Raw genomic sequence first — 16,851 nt, 5'->3', positions numbered from 1 at the left:
TGTCAGATCACATTTATAATTTTGTAAATCATCTAGAGTGCAATATCACTTTTTATATGAAGTATTTAGAGTATATTTCCCTACCAAGTATCAGATACAACGAAACCATTTCTTCTTATCAAAACCCTTCTGTTTTATAAAAGTAAATTCTGTTTATTTTTTTTGCAAATTTTTCAAAAGATAAAATATTATGTTTTAATACTAAATGCACATGAGATAAAAAAATTGTCCAGCTAAACCAATTTGCTTTTATACTAGAGCATATTTGAACAGCAACATGTGCAGTAAATTAACTTTTTATTATAATGTAATCCTTCATAACATATTTTTATTAATGATGTTAAAAAACAAATACCTTTACTACTAGACGAGTCATTTTTTATGATAGAATAAGTAAAAATAAACCTTTGACACACACTCACACATCTTTGACACACACTCACACATCTTTGGAATAAAAGTTTAGGTGACCTCTTCACAAGACAGACAAACATCAAATGTGGCATTCGATTAAGTAAAGATATTAACATAAAATAGACATAAAATTGTAATTTAGCACATTTGTTGCGGTCAATCTTTAGACAATTCGTTTTGTATTTTTTGCAAATGTTTATCAACAGAAAAAAACAATTCTAGGGGATGTTTAAATTATTAATAGAAACACATAACATATGGAATTAGAAGAAGAAATTTTTAAAGAAATTATTTAATACAAGGATTCTCTACAGGATCTACAGCCGATTTCATGTTTTTCATATAAAAATAGATTTTTGGATTTTTGGTGATCACGGATTTTCTTTATTTTCTCAATTGGAGCGTTATTTAAGGATCTACAGCCTATTTTATGTTTTTGATATAAAAATCGATTTTTGGTGGGAAATATAAGTGATCACGGATTTTCTTTATTTTCTCAATTGGAGCGTTATTTAAGGATCTACAGCCTATTTTATGTTTTTCATACAAATATCGATTTTTGGTGGGAAATATAAGTGATCACGGATTTTCTTTAGTTCCTCGATTGGAGCGTTATTTAGGGATATACAGCCGATTTTATGTTTTTCATATAAAAATCTATTTTCGGTGGGAAATATGAGTGATCACGGATTTTCTTTATTTTCTCAATTGGAGCGTTATTTAAGAATCTAGAGACGATTTTATGTTTTTCATATAAAAATCGATTTTTGGTGGGAAATATAAGTGATCACGGATTTTCTTTATTTTCTCAATTGGAGCGTTATTTAGGGATCTACAGCCGATTTTATGTTTTTCATATAATTATGGATTTTAAGTGGGGAATATGAGTGATCACGGATTTTCATTATTTTCTTAATTGGGGCGTTATTTAAGGAGTTACAGCCGATTCTATGTTTTTCATATAAAAATCGGTTTTTGGTGGGAAATATAAGTGATCACGGATTTTCTTTATTTTCTCGATTGGAGCGTTATTTAAGGATCTACAGTCGATTTTATGTTTTTCATATAAAAATGGATTTTTGGTGGGAAATATGGGTGATAACGAATTTTATTTATTTTCTCGATTGGAGCGTTATTTAGTATCGATTTTTGGTTGGAAATATGAGTGATCACTGATTTTCTTTAGTTTCTTAATTGGAGCGTTATTTAAGGATCTAAAGACGATCTTATGTTTTTCATATAAATATCGATTTTTGGTGGGAAATATGAGTGATCACGGATTTTCTTTATTTTCTCAATTGGAGCGTTATTTAAGGATCTAGAGACGATTTTATGTTTTTCATATAAAAATCGATTTTTGGTGGGAAATATAAGTGATCACGGATTTTCTTTATTTTCTCAATTGGAGCGTTATTTAAGAAGCTACAGCCGATTTTATGTTTTTCATATAAATATCGATTTTTGGTGGGAAATATGAGTGATCACGGATTTTCTTTATTTTCTCAATTGGAGCGTTATTTAAGAAGCTAGAGACGATTTTATGTTTTTGATATAAAAATCGATTTTTGGTGGGAAATATGAGTGATCACGGATTTTCTTTATTTTCTCAATTGGAGCGTTATTTAGGGATCTACAGCCAATTTTTGTTTTTCATATAAAAATTGATTTTTGGTGGGAAATATGAGTGATCACGGATTTTCTTTATTTTCTCAATTGGAGCGTTATTTAAGGATCTACAGCCGATTTTATGTTTTTCATATAAAAATCGATTTTTGGTGGGAAATATGAGTGATCACGGATTTTCTTTATTTTCTCAATTGGAGCGTTATTTAGGGATCTACAGCCGATTTTTGTTTTTCATATAAAAATTGATTTTTGGTGGGAAATATGAGTGATCACGGATTTTCTTTATTTTCTCAATTGGAGCGTTATTTAAGGAGCTAGAGACGATTTTATATTTTTGATATAAAATCGATTTTTGGTGGGAAATATGAGTGATCACGGATTTTCTTTATTTTCACAATTGAAGCGTTATTTAAGGATCTACAGCCGATTTTATGTTTTTCATATAAAAATCGATTTTTGGTGGGAAATATGAGTGATCACGGATTTTCTTTATTTTCTCAATTGGAGCGTTATTTAAGGATCTTCAGCCGATTTTATGTTTTTCATATAAAAATCGATTTTTGGTGGGAAATATGAGTGATCACGGATTTTCTTTATTTTCTCAATTGGGACGTTATTTAAGGATCTACAGCCCATTTTATGTTTTTCATATAAAAATCGATTTTTGGTGGGAAATATGAGTGATCACGGATTTTCTTTATTTTCTTAATTGGAGCGTTATTTAAGGATCTAGAGACGATTTTATGTTTTTCATATAAAAATCGATTTTTGGTGGGAAATATGAGTGATCACGGATTTTCTTTATTTTCGCAATTGGAGCGTTATTTAGGGATCTACAGCCGATTTTATGTTTTTCATATAAAAATCTATTTTTGGTGGGAAATATGAGTGATCACGGATTTTCTTTATTTTCTCAATTGGGACGTTATTTAAGGATCTACAGCCGATTTTATGTTTTTCATATAAAAGTCGATTTTTGGTGGGATATATGAGTGATCACGGATTTTCTTTATTTTCTTAATTGGAGCGTTATTTAAGGATCTAGAGACGATTTTATGTTTTTCATATAAAAATCGATTTTTGGTGGGAAATATGAGTGATCACGGATTTTCTTTATTATCGCAATTGGAGCGTTATTTAGGGATCTACAGCCGATTTTATGTTTTTCATATAAAAATCGATTTTTGGTGGGAAATATGAGTGATCACGGATTTTCTTTATTTTCTCAATTGGAGCGTTATTTAAGGATATAGAGACGATTTTATGTTTTTCATATAAAAATCGATTTTTGGTGGGAAATATGAGTGATCACGGATTTTCTTTATTTTCTCAATTGGAGCGTTATTTAGGGATCTACAGCCGATTTTTGTTTTTCATATAAAAATTGATTTTTGGTGGGAAATATGAGTGATCACGGATTTTCTTTATTTTCTCAATTGGAGCGTTATTTAAGGAGCTAGAGACGATTTTATATTTTTGATATAAATATCGATTTTTGGTGGGAAATATGAGTGATCACGGATTTTCTTTATTTTCACAATTGAAGCGTTATTTAAGGATCTACAGCCGATTTTATGTTTTTCATATAAAAATCGATTTTTGGTGGGAAATATGAGTGATCACGGATTTTCTTTATTTTCTCAATTGGAGCGTTATTTAAGGATCTTCAGCCGATTTTATGTTTTTCATATAAAAATCGATTTTTGGTGGGAAATATGAGTGATCACGGATTTTCTTTATTTTCTCAATTGGGACGTTATTTAAGGATCTACAGCCCATTTTATGTTTTTCATATAAAAATCGATTTTTGGTGGGAAATATGAGTGATCACGGATTTTCTTTATTTTCTTAATTGGAGCGTTATTTAAGGATCTAGAGACGATTTTATGTTTTTCATATAAAAATCGATTTTTGGTGGGAAATATGAGTGATCACGGATTTTCTTTATTTTCGCAATTGGAGCGTTATTTAGGGATCTACAGCCGATTTTATGTTTTTCATATAAAAATCTATTTTTGGTGGGAAATATGAGTGATCACGGATTTTCTTTATTTTCTCAATTGGGACGTTATTTAAGGATCTACAGCCGATTTTATGTTTTTCATATAAAAGTCGATTTTTGGTGGGATATATGAGTGATCACGGATTTTCTTTATTTTCTTAATTGGAGCGTTATTTAAGGATCTAGAGACGATTTTATGTTTTTCATATAAAAATCGATTTTTGGTGGGAAATATGAGTGATCACGGATTTTCTTTATTATCGCAATTGGAGCGTTATTTAGGGATCTACAGCCGATTTTATGTTTTTCATATAAAAATCGATTTTTGGTGGGAAATATGAGTGATCACGGATTTTCTTTATTTTCTCAATTGGAGCGTTATTTAAGGATATAGAGACGATTTTATGTTTTTCATATAAAAATCGATTTTTGGTGGGAAATATGAGTGATCACGGATTTTCTTTATTTTCTCAATTGGAGCGTTATTTAGGGATCTACAGCCGATTTTTGTTTTTCATATAAAAATTGATTTTTGGTGGGAAATATGAGTGATCACGGATTTTCTTTATTTTCTCAATTGGAGCGTTATTTAAGGAGCTAGAGACGATTTTATATTTTTGATATAAATATCGATTTTTGGTGGGAAATATGAGTGATCACGGATTTTCTTTATTTTCGCAATTGGAGCGTTATTTAGGGATCTACAGCCGATTTTATGTTTTTCATATAAAAATCGATTTTTGGTGGGAAATATGAGTGATCACGGATTTTCTTTATTTTCTCAATTGGAGCGTTATTTAAGGATCTAGAGACGATTTTATGTTTTTCATATAAAAATCGATTTTTGGTGGGAAATATGAGTGATCACGGATTTTCTCTATTTTCTCAATTGGAGCGTTAATTAGGGATATACAGCCGATTTTATGTTTTCATATAAAAATCGATTTTTGGTGGGAAATATGAGTGATCACGGATTTTCTTTATTTTCTCAATTGGAGCGTTATTTAAGGATATAGAGACGATTTTATGTTTTTCATATAAAAATCGATTTTTGGTGGGAAATATGAGTGATCACGGATTTTCTTTATTTTCTCAATTGGAGCGTTATTTAGGGATCTACAGCCGATTTTTGTTTTTCATATAAAAATTGATTTTTGGTGGGAAATATGAGTGATCACGGATTTTCTTTATTTTCTCAATTGGAGCGTTATTTAAGGAGCTAGAGACGATTTTATATTTTTGATATAAATATCGATTTTTGGTGGGAAATATGAGTGATCACGGATTTTCTTTATTTTCACAATTGAAGCGTTATTTAAGGATCTACAGCCGATTTTATGTTTTTCATATAAAAATCGATTTTTGGTGGGAAATATGAGTGATCACGGATTTTCTTTATTTTCTCAATTGGAGCGTTATTTAAGGATCTTCAGCCGATTTTATGTTTTTCATATAAAAATCGATTTTTGGTGGGAAATATGAGTGATCACGGATTTTCTTTATTTTCTCAATTGGAGCGTTATTTAAGGATCTAGAGACGATTTTTGGTTTTCATATAAAAATCGATTTTTGGTGGGAAATATGAATGATCACGGATTTTCTTTATTTTCTAAATTGGAGCATTATTCAAGGAGCTAGAGACGATTTTATCTTTTTGATATAAAAATCGATTTTTGGTGGGAAATATGAGTGATCACGGATTTTCTTTATTTCCTCAATTGGAGCGATATTTAAGGATCTACAGCCGATTTTATGTTTTTCATATAAAAATCGATTTTTGGTGGGAAGTATAAGTGATCACGGATTTTCTTTATTTTCTCAATTGGAGCGTTATTTAAGGATCTACAGCCGATTTTATGTTTTTCATATAAATATCGATTTTTGGTGGGAAATATGAGTGATCACTTATTTTCTTTATTTTCTCAATTGGAGCGTTATTTAAGGAGCTACAGCCGATTTTATGTTTTTCATATAAAAATCGATTTTTGGTGGGAAATATGAGTGATCACGGATTTTGTTTATTTTATCGATTGAAGCGTTATTTAGGGATCTACAGCTGATTTTAGATTTTACATATAAAAATCGGTTTTTGGTGGGAAATATGAGTGATCACGGATTTTCTTTATTTTCTCAATTGGAACGTTATTTAGGGATCAACAGCAGATTTTATGTTTTTCATATAAAAATCGATTTTTGGTGGGAAATATGAGTGATCACGGATTTTCCTTATTTTCTCAATTGGTGCGTTATTTAAGGATCTAGAGACGATTTTATGTTTTTCATATAAAAATCGATTTTTGGTGGGAAATATGAGTGATCACGGATTTTCTTTATTTTCTCGATTGTTTTAATAATATTGTTTTAGACGAAAAATAAGGTTTATAAAAATAAAACAATTTAAGTTAAAGATTTACATTTAAAACATTAGTCATTTTTATTAATTTTATCATATTTATTTTATTAATTATTAAGTTGCAGTTCTTCTAAAGTTTCCTGTAGTTTGCCATATTTACTTTGTAATTCCTTTTCACGCTCCATTTGGCGTCGAACATCCTCTTGCAAAGACTTTATAAAAAAAAGTTAATTAAGTAAACAAAAACTGGTAGTATTTATTTAAAAAAAAATACAATTTACCTCTAAACGACGGGGTATGGCCACTGATTCCTGTTCAGCTAAAAATTTAAATGTCGACAAAGCCAAAGTGTTTTGTTCGATTTGTTCATAGGTGTCTTGAAGCTGTTTTATTAAAGCTTGAGCTCTGGCCTGATAGCCACCCGTAAGAATTTTTAGTTTCTTTTCAATTTTACCACAACGTTTGGCTTCCTTAGCCATGTGACGACGATTCTGTTCCAAACGTCTTTCGGCCGATTCCAGGCGATCCTTTTTACTCGCCAAATTAGCGCGGGTATAACGATTTTGTGAGGGTAAATAGAGAACCTGTCCGAGACATTCTTCCCATACTTGTGAATAAACATCTAAAGCTAAATCACCATGTCCCATGCCATCCTTTACCACTTCCATTTCCTCGGCTAACATTTGTTTGGCCATATCGAGTTCCTCTTTAGAGACTTCTTCGTAAGGATTCGATTTAAAGTATGACTGTAATTGATCCATTTTTGCTTGTGACTGTCCCGGCACTGGATCTTTTGTGGAATCATATAGAAGCATAGTAATCATTTCATGTTTTATAAGCTCTTCGGCTTTTTGTAATTCTGTTAGATTTTGTTTATCCGTAGGAGGTCTCAGGATCTTAGTATTAACTTCTGTGGGACGTGGCAAAGAGCGTTGTATAACCTGTGAACGTTTTTCCAGTTCTCGTTTACGTTTTGCCTCCTGCTCGGCCACTATACGAGCATCAACATCTGCCTGATCTTCTACAATAGCATTGGCATCTGAACTATCCATAGGATCATCTTCATTACCCTGATCTGGTACCACAATTTCATAGTCATTACGTGGTGTTGGCAATGTGGCTAAACCTTCTCTTAGGGTATTTTTCAATTGTTTTTGATAGTTTTTGTAGAGCGCAGGTGTTTCTCCTACGTTAATATTTTCCTCGGGATTAATACTCAGCTTATCACGTACCATTGCTACCGTTTGTGAACCATCGGTACGCGGTGTTTTACCTACTGGCAATAAGGCCGATGACATGGGTGTAGCAAAACCACCGGGTGTACCATTTTCATTACCACGTTGGGTTCTGGGTTTAGAATATATATTTTTTTTAATTTATTATAAGTTTTTTTGTTGAATTTTTGGTGATCACTGATCGGTATGAAAATTTCAATGATTTTTGGTCCGTGTTTTTTTGTTAATTGTCGTATTGTTTTCATTTAAATTCAAATAGTTTCTACAACAAACATCTATTTCTCACATACACTCATACACTAAAGAATAGGAGTGATCAGAAATGTTCCTTATTTTCTCAATTAAAGCATTATTTTAAGACCTATAGCCGATTTTATGCTGTGATTTAAAAAATCGATTTTTAATGTAAAATACGAGTGATCAACTGGGGAGTTATTTAAGGACCTACAACTACGAGTTTAGGTTTTTCATATAAACGATTTTATGTTTTTTATATAAAAATCTATTTTCTTTATTTCCTAAATAAGTTTTTCATAGAAAATTCCAATTATTATTTTGAGCGGTGGAATATATACCGGTTAATCTCTAACAGGAGGTGGAGTTAATGGGGCTTAGGGTATCATTTAAGTTTCTATGTTTATATAATATCGATAGTACAATTTAATAGAAATTTATTCAGATTGTTGTTCCAACAATATAAAATATAAATTTTGTTGCAAATTCGTTACAAACAACACACACACTCTCTCTCTGTCTCTATCTCTCTCTTGGTTAATATGGACCTAAGCTTTATCGTCTTATTATAATGTAAATCGTATTTAAAGTTTAAATTCAAAAATTAACCATTCTCTCCAACTTCATATAAAAAAACTACTTCTTTCTCTTTTTAAACTTAGTTTTTCAGTTAAAACGTCAACTTACAATTGTCCAATGCAAGATTAAGTGCAAAAAATAAAATGAAAACTAAATAAAAATTATAGAAAAAAGTACTCACCTAAATGGTGTAGCGATGACAGTATTCGGTGTAGCAATAGTAGAACCTTTTGGAATAGTACTTGAGAAATCTGGATCGTGTAAAGGTGTATTCAAACCACCCTTAAGCGGGGTCTCTACATGTGTTAGAGCCATAATATTTTGAGCTTCTTGCATAATGCGGTCAGTATAGGGTGCGGGCGTACGTGGTGTAGCCGTTACTTGTGGCGTTATGGAGTAATCAGCTAATAAAGCATCATTAGTTTCTATGCCACTTTCAATAGCCACCTCTTTGGCCACCTCACTGGCACGACCCAATTTAACAACTTGTTGTAATTCTTGATCGGAAATTTGTGGAGTGGGTAGCACTAGTTTAGAACGTTTACGTTCTGGTTCTAGATTCTGTAACATAGCCATAGGCATATCATTTTCTTTGCGTTGCTTTAGCTTTTGTTTGTCTTTTTTTCGCTCGCGTTCTTCTTTTTCCGAACGTAGTTCACCATCTAAATCTTGTTGACGCATTCTATTGAAATCCGGATCATTGGGATCAATACGTTCTTCGGAAGTGTCATAGAAACCCAAGGCGGGTCTTTTTTCAAAGGGTATTTCGGCATTGTAATCAATGCCCTTGACACGTTTAGGTTTGCCACTACCTATGCCAGCAGCACGCAATTCACGTCTCTTTTGTAAAGCAGCCAAACGGCGAGCTTCTTCTAATTGTTTTTCTCTAGCCTTACGTTTGGCTTTCTTACCTTGGGTATTGGCCAAACGAGCACGAGCTTCTGATAACATTTCCAGCTCTAAAAACGAAAAACAAAACGCAAGTCAATAAAAAATTGTTCAATTTTTATAACAAACTATACCATCTTCATCCATATCCTTGGGATCTGGTCTAGCTGGTTTTGTTTCAGGATTGGGATCAATTTCACCCGGTTTCAATTTTCGTGGGTCGTCAGCGGCATCTTCTCCATCTTCTTTACGTTGAGCTTGATCTCTGTTTTAACGAAATGAAAACCATTAGATTGTAGAAACTGCTCAATATCAACATTTCAACTTACAATAGATACTCATAACGTTCCAAACACTGAGCCGCTGTCCTGCCTATTATAGGCGCTATGGTACGCCACTGTGTTGGCATTAGTTTGGCCAAATGTAATAATTTCTCATCTTCTTCACGCGACCATTCGGTCTTTTTGATACTAGGATCCAACCATTCATACCAGCGAGCCTTACATTGTTTGGCACTTTTACGATGTAGCAAAGAGGCAATACGTGACCATTGATTTTTGCCATATTTCATAACAGCGGCTTTAAGGATTTCATCCTGTAATTTGTGAAATTTTGTTGTGAGATGAATGAAAATCAATGTGCTTTAGTTGTTGCAATAATTTTTGTGTCCAACTAAACTTACCTCGGTGTTACGCCACACACCACCCTTTATCATAATACGCGGCATTTTGTGTGGTTTTTATTAATTTGTTTAATTTTAATTTAAAATATTTTTGTTTTCACTTTTTCTTCAATAAAAATTCACATTTGTAAACGATTAAACTAAAAGAACGGCACCGGCGGACAACATTTTTTTTACTGAAGTGATGCCAGATGTATATTTAAAAGGCGGGACTTTGTAAAGTTGCCCATCGGGTGAAATTTGAGGCGTTTTTAACGTCTATTTGAAAGTATGTATTACTGAAATGAAAATTTTTTTTAAATTGTTCAACAGTTGTAATTTAGGTCTGAGTAGGGGAACAACTCTCGCGTCATCGTTTTTATTTCTTAAGGACGGTCAGGCTTGTGCTTTTTGCTGGGCTTTCGACGGAATTACTTCTCACCCCGCACTAATTTAATGCACTACTTCGTATAACTGTTCTAAGTTATGCGTTGTCTTCATTAAATGCGTGCTTTCGTTTTACCTCAGAGTGAGGTTATGTTTTTTATTGGTGGAGATCATAGAATACTCACGATATAACCTGGTGGAGACCATTTAAACTCGAATATAAACTGGTGGAATTTTTTTGATTATGATGATTCAATGATATAACTGTTTTATTTTTGTGGGATAACCTGGCAGTTCAAAGTTAAAAAAAAATTGTTCAAAGAAATATTTTGTGAAAAATTCGATTCGACAAGTTTGATATGTTCATTCTATGGAAAAAAAATTCAGCAAGTGTTTCTATAAAAGAAAAATTGTTTTCTGTCTGACAAGTTTTTTCTTTTGAAAACAGTTCGGCAAATTGTTTGTACAGAAAAAATTTGCTCAATTTTTCTAAAGGAAAAAAGTTCAACAAATTTGTATGGAGAAAAAGTTGACAAGTTTTTTTATAGAGAAAAAGTTCGCCAAGAAAAAAGTTTAAAAATTTTTTTCAATAGAAAAAAGTTAATCAAGTTATTCTCTAGAAAAATAATTAATAAATAATTTTCTCTATAGAAAAATATTTTCAAAAGTTTTTTCTGTAAAAAAGTAAAAATTAAAAAAAAACAGTTTTGCAATGTTCGACATGTTTTTTCTATGGAAAAAGGTTAGACGAGTTATTTTTGTACAGAAATAAATCAGAAAACATTACAAAAAATATCGAGAGAGCTTTGTAATACCAATTAAAAACACATATTTCCCTTTCAACCGGCTAACTAATAGGGTTCTATAAATCGACTTTCGAATAATCGAACTATCGACTTTTTTGTCGAAACAAGTCAAAAAGTCGTTGTTCCAAAAAAGTCGATAACTCGACTATCGTCTATGAAAAAAAGCCGACTTTGTAAATAAAAGTCGAAAAAAGTCGAAAGGTCGGAAAGTCGAAAAAAGTCAAAAAGTCGGAAAAAGTCTACTATTTATAAAATATTAAAAGTCGAAAAATCGACTTTTAATTAAATGAAAAAAGTTGAAAAATCGACTTTTAACTAAATGCAAAAAGTCGAAAAGTCGACTTTTCATAAAATGCAAAAAGTTGAAAAGTCGAAAAGTCGAGTTTTCGTTAAACTATAGAACCCTACTAACTAATATAACCACAAGTATTTTCTTCACCATCTGGCATTATTCTAGTGATAACAGAGTAATCAGCTGTTAGTATAACATCTCAGCTGTCAGTATAACAGTTTTCTCTTTAAGTTGAATGAAAATAAATACTACGACCAATATTTACATTGTTTATCAAGTTTTCTTTAATTATTTTCATTAATTTATTAATTTTTTTAAGAAAATTACAAATGTATTTTACAACATAGAGCCTATAAGGTTAAGAAACAAGTTAAAATATAAAATGAATGATTCCTCGTTCTCAAATTATGAGAATTATTTTTGTACATCCAGTCACCAGGTAAAAACAATATTTAAACAAGTGTAAAACTATTTATGCAAATATTTACACTTTTTCTAGGTGACGGAGATAAATCCTCTAACACAAAATATAGAATATGATGAAATGCCAGCCACCATTCATTATATAAATAATGTTTCGTCAGGTGACATGGTGACAACTTTAACACAAAGTGTTTCTGGTGTGGAACAAAGACATCCACAAAATAATGTATTTAATTTTCTACCCAATTCGCATGAGGAACAAGAAAAGCTGGAGTCACAAAGTGTTAGTAAAAGAGTAAATTCTAGTAGTGCTGTTGTAAGCAATGTCCCAGCTTCTTCAACACACTTTGGTGGCATACCTTTTGTTCAAATTCATACCACAAATGTTCAGCCGCAGCGAACCAGTTATGGTAATGTTTTTCGTAGAAATATTAGCAGACAAGAGGAAATTAAATCGGAACCTATTAAATCTGAAACTTCGGAGGCGTCCAAAGAACGTACCAATGCCACACCAACACCGCCTCGAACAGCTAATCAAACACAAAATGAAAATAATATGGAACCCATGGATACCTCTACAAATGAGAAGCAATCTAACAGTATTACTAATAACAATAATATAGAAGAGAAATCTTCGGCTCTTTTACAAATCTACAAATGTTCCAAGTGTCCGTATATAAGCCTAAGAGAGACTGAACGTGATGATCATATAGCCTCACAACATAAGGAAGAAAGTGTTACTAAAAGTGAACAACTTAGGCCAATAAATTGTCCAGGTAATTATTAATAAATTATTTATTTATATATCTTTAAAAAACTTTGTTGTTTTTTTCAAGGCTGCAGTAATATTTTTTATCAACAAGAATCTCTAAAAATCCACTTAAAATTAGATCATTTAATGAGAGAAGAAGATGTTCCAAAATTGCTTAACACTTTCATAGAATCCAAAAAGAAATCCAATGATGATGAAAGCAATGCCTCGCTGGAAATCATAAATAAAACATTAAATACAGAAACCACCAAAGAACCCATACGTAAAAGTAGAATTTATTTAAAAAATGTGGAATGCCTTAGAGAACCCAATCGCCAGCCTATGGAACAAACTGATAATCAACTAGCGGGACCACCAACTACTAATCACACACAACAGCCCACAAAGCCCAAACAAAAAATCTCTATTAAAAGTGTTGATGTATTAAGAGAGCCGGCACTACTTAGACGAGATTATGAAATACAAAATTCTAATATAAATAATTATCTAAATTTCAATACAGATTTATTAAATAATACTTTGGATTTATTAGCTGGAAGCCCGTTAAATTTAGGCAATAATACCAACTCTTCATCCTATGACTACCCACAAACTATGGACAATACCCTCAATAAATCCAATATTAATAATAATGACTGTTCTTTGGTAAATACAAATACTAACACTAATAATGTTGCGACAGCTACGGAAAAACCCAGAAGACCTAAAATTTATGTAAAAAGTGTTGAAAGTTTTAATTTAATGCCTCTTGATTCATTACACGCTAACAACAATGGTGGATTTCTTAATGATCATAGCACGTCTTGTAATAATAATCAGGTCTATGATTCAACTTTGGTACATATGCCGCCACCATATATGTTTGATACAAATTCCAGTGGCAATAATTTAAATAATAATGCTAATTTTATAAGCAATCATAGTGATATGGATACGTTTCAATTTATTAACACCTCTAATGCCAATAACAATAACAACAACAATAACAATTATATATTAGAGAACACGTTATTTTTGGGTAATAATGAAGAGCTTAATGTAAATGGCGAACAAATGGAAAATATTGCTCTAATACCGGACGCAGCAGCCACACCTACCCCACCGTCAACGGCAGATATTAATATGATAATGGTATGTTAACGTATGAAATTTTGGATTTATTTTTATTTTACAGTTCTAGTTCAGTTCTAGTTGAGTTCTAATTCAGTTCTAGTTGAGTTCTAAATCAGTTCTAGTTCAGTCTAATTCAGTTCTAGTTCAGTTTTAGTTCAGTTCTTATTCAGTTCTAGTTCAGTTCTAGTTCAGTTCTAGTTCAGTTCTAGTTAGTTCTAGTTCAGCTCTAGTTCAGTTCTAGTTCAGTTCTAGTTCAGTTCTAGTTCAGTTCTAGTTCAGTTCTAGTTCAGTTCTAGTTGACTTCTAGTTCAGTTCTAGTTCAGTTTTAGTTCAGTTCTAGTTCAGTTCTAGTTCAGTTCTAGTTGACTTCTAGTTCAGTTCTAGTTCAGTTTTAGTTCAGTTCTAGTTCAGTTCTAGTTCAGTTCTAGTTCAGTTCTAGTTCAGTTCTAGTTCAGTTCTAGTTCAGTTCTAGTTCAGTTCTAGTTCAGTTCTAGTTCAGTTCTAGTTCAGTTCTAGTTCAGTTCTTATTCAATTCTAATTTAGTTTTAGTTTAGTGCTAGTCTAAAAATACCTTTTATATTTAGGAACTTTACACGATTTTCTGAGGTTGCAATTCTAAAATGTATTTCCAACCATTGTTTCTCCTCTTTCAGACAAAGCCCGTTTCCACTATCCAGGAACAAAGAGGAACTCTCCACCTACGTACCGTTGACGAATTAAACTTAATGAACAAGACCGAAGTACAGCATTTGATAGCGCCCAATTTGGACAATAATCATACCAGCGAAGTCTTAGATAAAGTTAACTCTTCCAGTCTAAATGATATTAATCTCATTGGAGATGATTTATATGAAGATGATCATTTTAAATTTCATGATTTAGACACTCAAATGGTCAATGATTGGCCAGAAACTTATGAAGATCTAGCCGAAGATATTAATTGCATAATAGCCGATGCTTCAAATGAAAATAGTGCAGAAAATTTGGTTTATTCTATGGAGAATAATAACCAAAAGTTAAGTAGCAATAATTTTGATATTGACACTCCCCAGGTATCATTGATAACCATACGTGATATAGAAGAATTAACGGGAACCGCAAATCATATAGCAATAGATCAGCAAACCGATTTAATCGTAGAACAGATACAAGATAGTCATAACGAGATTCCAAATCAAATTGATATTGTTAGTCAGGAGGAAGATTTGTTGGTGATACCTAGAGAGAATGAAAGTGTTGGTGATAGCAGTCTTAAAAGGGAATTAGTTAATGCTACTCCGGAAACAAATGAAACTTCTGTAGCTGCAAATGTTAAGGAAACAAATGTCAGTAAAGAAATTAGTAAAAATATAACGCCTGTAAACGAATTACCACCCTTAGTACCCGTGACAAATAACTCTACGGAATCGACAGAATCGATTAATTTGCATAACAGCAATGTAAATCCTTTAACCAACAGCAATATACCCTTGCCACCATTGGTACCTGTATCACCCTTGAAGAAACTAAATAATGTCAACAAACAGCCTGATAAACCAACTTCACCGTTGGAAAAGGGACGCATATATGTAGCTAATAATCTAATGGAGCCACCTAAACGTCCAACAGCTGTCTCGGCCACCAGTGGCACTTCGGTAAGAGGTCGACCCTTTGGTTCTAATCGCACACGCATTACTAAGCTAAAACAAACAATTGGCAGTTCAGCCGAAGATTTATTCTCCAAATGTTCCATTAAAGGTTGTGCCTTTCGCTTTAAGAAACCCGAAACTGTGGAATATCATCGCAAATGTCATGATATGTCCTCGGACAGTCCCCAGGCCATGTTATGTCCCGAATGTAAATCATCCGAGTTCAATAATTGGAATACTCTTCACACTCATCTATGGCGGGCCCATCAAATCGATATGGAGCTGTACAAATGTGAACTGTGCGAGTTCAAAACACCTATTTTCTCACGTCTCGTTAATACACATGCTAAAATTCACTTTGAAGATCGCAACTATAAGTGTGAACATTGTGAAAAAGCCTTTAAAAACTCTAAACAATTAAAAAATCATCGCCGTTGGCATCGTGTACAAGCGACTGCTGCGATTACCACAACGACACCACCCAAACCACCACCACCACCAACCGAAATACATCGTTGCTCGGATTGTGGTTCCACATTTTCGCAACAGAAAACTTTACGAGAACATTGTTGCAAAAAGGGAGACTCTTCGCTTAAGTGTAACGTATGCGAAAAGTTAATGAGTTCCAAGTCATCGTTAAAATTGCATTTGTTAACGCACAGTGATGGTGAGAAACTTTATAAATGTCAAAATTGTGATTACGCCACAAATGATCATAATGCCTTTCGAAGACATCGCATGGGTCACGAGAATCGCAAAATGTATGAATGCATCTTTTGTCCCTATAAATCGGTGCAAAGTGTGGCATATCAGGTTGGTTTTAAGCAGACTTTATATTGTAAATTTATTTTCTAATTGCACTTTTTCTATATTTCAGAAACACATCTTACAAAAACATCCAGAAAATGCTGACTCGGTCATATATAAATGTTCGGTTTGTTCATATTCCACCATCAATCGTTCACTACTCGTAGTGCATCAGGCTAAACATGAAAAACCTAATGATGATAGGGTGAAATCAAAAGTTTCCGAAGATATATCTGCTGTGAAAAATACAGAAAAATCTGTAATTGCTTCTTCAACAGATCTTCAAAAGAGTAAAATCAAAGTTAAAAGCAATTTATTTACCACAAATTCTACGGAAGCGGTGGTAAATGTGAATCATAATGATTTGAATTTAGTGCAATTATATAATGTGGAAAGTGGTACTGTTACTTAATAAATGTTAAAGGGTGGGTACGTGTTTTTATACATAAATTTAATTGGATTTTTTAAACCGAGAAATGCTCCAGATATTCGGAATTGATAATTCTATAGTTTAGTTTTAGTTGCTTTATCAAAGCTGGAGTATAGTTTAATTTATAATTGAGTCTATAGTTTAGTCCAAAATTGGACTTTAGTTTAATCAAGAATGGTGACTATAGCCGACTTGTAATTT

General features: G+C 32.4%; 2 protein-coding genes across 2 annotated transcripts; one reads left to right on the top strand and one right to left on the bottom strand.

Moving 5' to 3' along the window:
• Positions 1-6,444: 6,444 nt before the first annotated feature.
• LOC111677241 (cell division cycle 5-like protein) lies at positions 6,445-10,191 on the bottom strand. Its single transcript, XM_023438334.2, has 6 exons — positions 10,014-10,191; positions 9,661-9,926; positions 9,466-9,596; positions 8,625-9,402; positions 6,677-7,742; positions 6,445-6,607 (listed from the first exon to the last, which is right to left on the bottom strand). Exons 1-6 carry the CDS (start codon positions 10,056-10,058, stop codon positions 6,503-6,505), a joined length of 2,391 nt encoding a protein of 796 aa, XP_023294102.2. The 5' UTR covers positions 10,059-10,191; the 3' UTR covers positions 6,445-6,502.
• A 1,539-nt stretch (positions 10,192-11,730) lies between these two features.
• Positions 11,731-16,670, top strand: LOC111677243 (putative uncharacterized protein DDB_G0277255). The gene is made up of 5 exons (XM_023438337.2): positions 11,731-11,916; positions 11,977-12,676; positions 12,737-13,803; positions 14,439-16,226; positions 16,291-16,670. Exons 1-5 carry the CDS (start codon positions 11,860-11,862, stop codon positions 16,630-16,632), a joined length of 3,954 nt encoding a protein of 1,317 aa, XP_023294105.2. The 5' UTR covers positions 11,731-11,859; the 3' UTR covers positions 16,633-16,670.
• The last annotated feature ends 181 nt before the right edge of the window (positions 16,671-16,851 follow it).

Source organism: Lucilia cuprina, chromosome 5, assembly GCF_022045245.1.
Source record: "Lucilia cuprina isolate Lc7/37 chromosome 5, ASM2204524v1, whole genome shotgun sequence".
Classification (NCBI taxonomy): Eukaryota; Metazoa; Arthropoda; class Insecta; order Diptera; family Calliphoridae; genus Lucilia; species Lucilia cuprina.
This window is presented reverse-complemented; position numbering and strand designations above follow the sequence as displayed.

Coding starts and splice junctions, on each gene's coding strand:
- LOC111677241 (XM_023438334.2), bottom strand. CDS start 10,058: ATGCCGCGTATTATGATAAAGGGTGGTGTGTGGCGTAACACCGAG. Junction 9,597..9,660: donor GAACGTTATGAGTATCTATT/GTAAGTTGAAAT, acceptor TCGTTAAAACAG/AGATCAAGCTCAACGTAAAG. Junction 6,608..6,676: donor CCATACCCCGTCGTTTAGAG/GTAAATTGTATT, acceptor TTTTTTATAAAG/TCTTTGCAAGAGGATGTTCG.
- LOC111677243 (XM_023438337.2), top strand. CDS start 11,860: ATGAATGATTCCTCGTTCTCAAATTATGAGAATTATTTTTGTACATCC. Junction 12,677..12,736: donor TAGGCCAATAAATTGTCCAG/GTAATTATTAAT, acceptor GTTTTTTTCAAG/GCTGCAGTAATATTTTTTAT. Junction 16,227..16,290: donor TGCAAAGTGTGGCATATCAG/GTTGGTTTTAAG, acceptor TCTATATTTCAG/AAACACATCTTACAAAAACA.